At 41.6% G+C, this 7,448-nt stretch overlaps 1 protein-coding gene across 1 annotated transcript; it reads right to left on the bottom strand.

Annotated features, from left to right (window-relative positions):
* Positions 1-4,227: 4,227 nt before the first annotated feature.
* Positions 4,228-4,701, bottom strand: LOC142605755 (uncharacterized). Its single transcript, XM_075777197.1, has one exon. It carries the CDS (start codon positions 4,699-4,701, stop codon positions 4,228-4,230), a length of 474 nt encoding a protein of 157 aa, XP_075633312.1.
* Between the last annotated feature and the right edge of the window lie 2,747 nt (positions 4,702-7,448).

The following is a 7,448-nucleotide window of genomic DNA, read 5'->3' as shown; positions in this document are numbered from 1 at the left end:
CTATATAAATATAATTGCACTCTAGGCCTTATTAATAAATTATATCTCAAGATATTATTATACATGCAACCCATTCATAAAATATTTGTAGTAACACAAAGTCATGAATGTAGACTACCACTTTGTAAATTACTACATCTTATCCTTGAGTACTCGGTTTAATCCTTTAAAGTTATTCATTATATATTTATGAAATCCAATTTCATAAATATATACTGTAGTAATTTCTTACTAAAGTGGTTAGGCCTAACTCTCTGAATAACTGAAACCATTAAACTTATCTCAAGGGAATATTTTATATCTCCATCAACAGACTATGAATTTCATCTTGAGAATATATGTTCCATCAACATTAAATGTGACTGCCCAACATACTGAGGTTTTGACTGTCACTTCAGATCTCACTCCTGATATATCAAAGCAACCTACACTTCATGATCAAGTCCATTATTCTCTCAGGATTAAGAGTTCATGCAAATAGAAGTCGTGAGATTTATTATTCAATTGACAGTCATTAGGAGAATAATAAATCTCACAGCGGTCCTGTTCAATATGTCTTAACTCTTAAAACATATCAAGATATCAACTAGAAGACTCCACTTCCATGATCAAGACAAATCATCTTAGTTGATACGTTATAGTCTTCGCAGATGAAATGCCCAATTTCATCACCGACTATGAAGTATAAATTTTGAGTTTACAAAGAACTTGTGATTTACATCTTCCGTGACTTTTCACATAAATCACATACAATGCATCTCATGGACTATATGATAATGTCCCATATTCGTGCTACCATTATTTTAGATAATAATAAAATAACTTTATCAATCACAATATTAAGTCATACATCATGTCATACATAATGTCATACATAATATCATACATAGCATCATACAATAGGATTTAAGGGCACTAATCCTAACACTTGATATAAGCCTTGATATCATGGTACCATGGCTTTTCATCGACTTCGACTTCGACATTCATGCATTCTTCAATGTTCATGCAATGGGCTGGCACATCCTAGACTTCTATGCATAATTGTCGCATATCATCTCCTTCTGATAGCTTGACCATGCTAGCCAGGGCAGCTAAGGCATTGGCAAACTGGTTGTGTGCTTGGGGCAAATAGGCAAATGTGATGTCTCGAAATTTCGAAATCAAGCAGTTGACACATTTCTGATATGGGATCAACTTGGTGTCTGCTTGCCATTTTCCTTCAATTTGGGAGATGATTAACAGGGAATCTCCAAAGACGCTCAAGTCATAGGCGCCAAACTCTAGGGCCACTTGTAGACTGACTATGCATGCTTCATATTCTGTGATGTTGGTGCAACCAAAATTCAGCTTGAATAAAATAGGTATTTGCTAGCCCTTGGGGGAAACTAAGACTGCTCCCACTCCATTTCCAGTAGAATTGACGGCTCCATCAAAATAAAGCTTCCAATGCCACAGTTCCACATTTTTTGGTTCTAGCTCTAGCGCCATGACATCCTCATCAAGGAAGAGGGATTTTGAAAGTTCTAGATCATTCAGTGACTGGTTCGCTAAGTAGTCGGCTATGGCCTGGCCTTTGATGGCCTTTCTCATCACACACACAATGTTGAATTCAGAGAGCAGCATTTGCTGACGGAGGTCTTCCCTGTAAGAGCTAGCTTTTCAAAGATGTACTTAATGGGATCCATACAAGAAATGAGCTGCATGGTGTAGTGGAGCATGTACTGTTGCAATTTGTGTGAGGCCCACACTAAGGCGCAACACGTCTTCTCAATGGCGATGTAGTTGATCTCACAGCTGGTGAACTTCTTGCTTAAGTAGTACATCGCCTTTTCTTTCTGATCGGGCTCAGTTAGCTAGCCTAACATGCAACCCATGGAGGTTTCTTGTACCGCTAGGTAGAGGATCAATGAATATCCCAGTGTCGAGGGAACCAGAATAGGGGGGTTCAACAAATACTGCTTAATCTTGTCAAAGGCCGCTTGGCACTCATCTGTCCATTCTATCTTTGTGTCTTTCTTCAAGAGCTTGAACAACAGATCACGTGGTAGTCAACTATGCTATGAAGCGAGCTATGTAGTTGGCCCTTCCTAAGAAGTTGCAAATCTGTTTATCGGTTTGCGGTGTCAGCATGTCCAGGATAGCTTGGACTTTTGCTGGGTCCATTTCAATGCCTCTTTGGTTGACTATAAAGCCTAGCAATTTCCCTGAACTAGCTCCAAAGATGCACTTGTTAGGGTTTCATCTCAATTTGTACTTGATAAAGTGCTTGAATGGCTTGCTCTAATCTATTAAATGATCCCTGAAAGTGCGGGATTCGGCAATCATATCCTCTATGTAGACTTCAATCTCTTTATGCATCATATCATGGAACAAGGTTACCATGGCTCGCTAGTAAGTAGCACTTGAGTTCTTTAAGCCGAACGAATAGGTTCCCTAATGAGTGGTGAATGCTATCTTAGCTTTGTCTTCCTCGGCCATCTTGATCTGATTATAACCCGAGAATCTATCCATAAAAGAGAAGAACATGTTGATAGTGGTATTATTGATCAGTGTATCAATATGTGGCAATGGGAAATTGTCCTTGGGGCCGGCCTGGTTTATATCCCTGTAGTCGATGCATATGTGTACTTTCCCATCTTTCTTAGGCACGGGAACAATGTTGGTGACCCAATCTAAGTAGGCTATCGCGGTAAGGAAACCGGCTTTCAACTACTTTTCTACTTCCTCCTTGATCTTCAAAATGATCTAAAATTTCATCCTTCGAAGGGCTTGCCGCACTAGAGGGCATTGTGGCTTAACTAGAATTCTGTCCACGACAATCTCAGTATTTAACCCTGGCATATCTTGGTAAGACTAAGTTAAGATCTCTCTGAATTCCTTGAGCAGTGCTATAAGTTCATGTTTCAAGTCTTTCGGAAAGTTCACCCCAATCTTGACGGGCTTTTCATTCTCACCTTTGTTAGCAAGCTTAATCACCTCTGTCTAAGACCAAGCTAATATCTCTCTGAATTCCTTGAGTAGTGCTATAAGCTCATGTTTCAAGTCTTTTGGAAAGTTCACCCTAGTCTTAACGGGCTTTTCATTCTCACCTTTGTTAGCAAGCTTAATCACCTCTGTCTCTTCTATGTTGGGCTTGGACCCTTTTGCTCTCTTTGTTTAGAGCTTCCAAAATATCACAAGGTAAATTCAAAATCTCCTCTAATCCTTCAATATCACAATCCAACTCTATTGACTCATTCATGTCATCAATATCCTCGTAATGGAAACAAGACAATATGTGCCCGCTTGGGAATTAGAATTGATCCTATAGAACAGAACATATACAAGGAAACATAAGACAATTTGCACACACATATTCATAGGAAAGCAAATAAAGAGATAAATGCAAGAATTTCCTGAATAGTATGCTGGATAATTTCATTAATGGATTATCGATAGGGGGATAACAAAGTTCATGCCTGATAATGACAAAAAGGATATTTTTTTTTGGGAAAATAAACTGTGAATTGCAAAGAAGTAATGCAGAAAATAGGAAATAAACATGCAAAACAAACTAGATATGCTATTTCAACTTTTTCGAGAAATTGGAGGACCCAACCACACAATGATGGAATACTCCTTACGTTGCCGGTGCAACCATAAAGCAAGGCTCGATGGTCCAATGGCCTATTGTCTCACTGGCACACAGGGCCTAATAGTAGAAGTCAAATCATGCTCGGGGGATATGATGGCATTCAATAAGAATTCTCTAGGACATAAGTGGATGAGGCAAGCTAGATCTGATTCCTCCTCGCATGATTACTGTGCCATTTCTGATCTGATGACCTTGGCCGGGGCTGGAAAACTGACCCTGATGTGGGGAATGGACATCCCTAGGCCAGTGCACTTCCTTTTCTTTCCTCTAGAAGCCTAGAAAAGTTCTTCATCGGAGGGGTCGTAGCCTAGACCGAATCCTCCTTTGTTGTCTAGGAGCTCAATCAAAGATGCCTTCCTATGTCCTACGGCACTGAGGCCTTGGCCTAACTGATAGCCAAATTTCAGCATCTCCTTGGCAGCCATTAAAGTAGTGAAGGGCCATGCTAACTCGAGTTTTGAAACTCTGGAAATCATGGAAACTAGCTCGAAACTATGGAAAGTTGCCATCGGAAAGGCATTAGCACCAATGTAGGGGACAGAAGTCTCCTTGAAGATAGTTAGGGGATCTTCAGCCATAATAATGATCATCTAATCCTTGAAGGGGAACTTGAATCTTCGATGAAGGGTAGAAGCAACTACGCCTGCAGCGTGTGGCCAAGGCCTCCCTGGGATCATATTATATGGGGAGTCCACTTTGATGACTTGGAAGTTGACCATGAAAGACCTGAGGCCAATTCCAATCGCTAATTCAATCTCACCTTGTACTTCTTGAAGAATGCCATCAAAGGCTTTGATGATCATGGTGGTAGGGTAAATAAGATAAGAATCCACATTTAGACGCTCTATTGTAGACATCGGGCACACATTTAGGCCTAATCCATTGTCAACTAATGCTCTGGAGATGATCGTGTCTTCACACTTCACTACAATATGCATGGGCAAAGTATGCTCTCTAACTTTTGGTGGTAGCTCATCATCTATAAAAGAAATTTGGTTGGTGGCAAACACCATTGAGACCACACCCTCAAAGGAAGATTCTATGGCATTCGTAGGAACACACATCTCTTTCAAGACTTTCAAGAGAGCCTTACGGTGGACATAGGAGGATAACAATAGCGCCAAGATAGAAATTTGAGCTACCTACTTGTTTAGCTTCTGAATCACACTATATTCTGAGTTACTGATAATTTTCAAGCATTCCTTAGCTTCATCGATTGTGACCCTATTCTTGATGGGTTTGGCTGTACCTTTGTCAAACTCTTTCCTTCTCTTTTCTAGCTCCTCAGGAGTATAACAGCGGCCACTCCTAGTAAGCCCAGATTGACCTAAAGAGATATTGGAGTAGACCTCCTCTTTTCAGGTTCGAGTGGAGATCAAGGACACATTGTATTTCCAAGGGACACAATAGTTGTCCTCATAAGGGAACTACTTCAGCATGCGAATGAGAACACCTTCCTAATTTTGCAAATTGGGAGCTATGGAGAACATCTTCAGATTAATGACCACCAGACTTGGCAGAATGGCTTTAAGGGCTTTTAAGCTTGATACCCCAGAGATTCCTGAGGCAGGCTTTGGCAGAATAAGAGGATCGAAATGTCAAATAGCGAGAGCAATAGTGGTTCCCTCATGAACTGATGATGAAGTTGGCCCTGTGACTGTAGGCAATGCAAGAACTAGATGAGTGAATCCCTCGATGGCTGGTGGGGCTTAACTTTTTCCTGAATCTGATGACCTTGAATCCACAGGTGATTCTATGATCTCTTTAATGACTACTCAAGAGGGAGGTACTGAAGTAGCCCTACCAAGGCGTTTCTCTAGATATTCGTCCCAATCTTTCCTTGACCCAACTAATATAGCACAACAACTAGTTCCTAACTGGGCAACTAGAGGACACAAGATGGCTGCCATGCAATCGCCTCTTTGTACAATTTCCCCTTCGATCTAGATGATACCACGGTCGGCTAGACTCTGAACCTGTGCTCGGAGCACTCTACAATCAAATAAGGCATGCCTGTCTCTACTGTCACTAAATGAGCAGATTCCCCAATCAAATCCTGGGGTTCCCATACTCTTAAGATCTAGGTGGCTCTCTTGGACCAAGGCTTAGAGTAGGGGCTCCATGGGAATGACGGTAAGGAAAAATCCAGAACCCTTTCTTCCATTGTGATGATGGCGTTCACATTCCCTTCTTGATGGAGAGGCAAAGGGTTAGTGATGATGTTCGGAGCGACTGCATTATCAAACTGTATCAACTTATTGTCGATGAGATCCTGGACATGGTCTCTCAACTAGTAGAATTCCTTTAGAGTATGCCCTTCGACCCCAAAATGGTGTTCACACTTCTTGGATGGATCAAAGCTGGGTGGTGGAGGGCCGTCTCTAGGCCTAGAAAACATCAGGGTCACTAACTTCCTCTCCGGCAGGTAAAGATAAAGGTCTGCCATAGGCATGGGTAACGGAGTGTACTTCCAGTTTTCTCTCCTAAAGGGACGAAGCGTGTCTGGCCTCCCTCTCTGATTAAAAGCTTAGTTAGATGCTTGAGTAGACTGAGCCTGTTGCTGATAAGGTCTAGCAGCTGGGTTACGTAAGTAGAAGTAATACCCCTAGGCCTTTCTGATGCATTGTCGACTATAAAACTCAAGGATTCGGAATCCATGATCTTCTCAATCCTAATTCCCTCGTCAATGCGCACCCCAATGAGGATGAGGCTAGCAAAATGAATGACTTAGGTTCTGATCATCTTTTCATAGTAAGGAGGCTTGACGTTGTCAATGAACCATTTGATCATCTCATATTCCATCATGGGAGGTTGCACTTGTGCAGTTAGCTCGCGCCACCTTTAGGCATATTCTCGGAAAGATTCCTCACTCTTCTTCTCTGTTCTCATAAGGACCGTGTGGTAGAGAGCTATCTTGGTGTTGAACTGGTAGTATTCCAAGAAAGAGTTGGTCACTTCCCACTAGCTAGAGGTCTTTTCCAATCTCACATACCGTGTGGCCACGGGGCCGGTCAAACTATGAGGAAAAATTTGGCAATGTAGAGGGTGATTATCCCCATAGGGAGCCATCTTCCAACAAAACATGTGCAAGCACATGCAAGGGTCTCTAATACCATCATACTTGATGAACTCGGTGCCTTGAACTTAGGAGGCATAATGACTTAAGGGAAGTTGGTCAGATTTTCTAGATCAACAGTTCTATGGGTGTTGGAGCCCTTCATGATACGAAGCTTTTCAGCTAGAGTTTCCACTTGGCTCTTGACTTGGCCAATCCCAGATTTGGGGTTCTTGTCCTTAGAAGGATCTGTTTCTTGGTCATTGCCCTAAGGCAGTATATTGTGGCCCTGATCCTGTCTTGGTGGGGGCTGATTTTCGTTCTCGGTTTCTTGGACCTCCCCGACTATGACCAGAGAAGTTTTGTCCTCCTCCTACAACCATTTGTTACATCATATGCATCATTTCTGCCATTTGCTCCTTCAGAAAAGCAATTTCTTGAGCATTTTCCTCACACGGAGAAGTACCACTAATAGACATCTCTCTCGCGCGAGACCTAGTGATGATGGGACATGATGGTAGCTTAGACTGTTTCTTTTTAGCAATCTTTAGATCTTGAGAAAGAATAGGAGGTGAAAGAAATGGGGTGCATTTGACAATGTGGAAACACCATACCAAAATCAAGTTAGTTCATGTTCATGTTTTCTAACATGCACCTACCATTTTCAGAAAAATTTGGCTTTGCACCCTTGATCGGGTATTTATCATGGTGATTTTCTACTATGATGCAAGATTAATGCACAAGATTGGCAAGTAA

Source organism: Castanea sativa, chromosome 8 (genome assembly GCF_040712315.1).
Source record: "Castanea sativa cultivar Marrone di Chiusa Pesio chromosome 8, ASM4071231v1".
Taxonomy (NCBI): domain Eukaryota; kingdom Viridiplantae; phylum Streptophyta; class Magnoliopsida; order Fagales; family Fagaceae; genus Castanea; species Castanea sativa.
Note: the sequence above shows the minus strand (reverse complement) of the source record. Positions and strands in the feature narration are given on the sequence as shown.

What these genes read in the sequence shown, in the direction of transcription:
- LOC142605755 (XM_075777197.1), bottom strand. Translation starts at nt 4,701, where the DNA reads ATGTGTGTTCCTACGAATGCCATAGAATCTTCCTTTGAGGGTGTGGTC.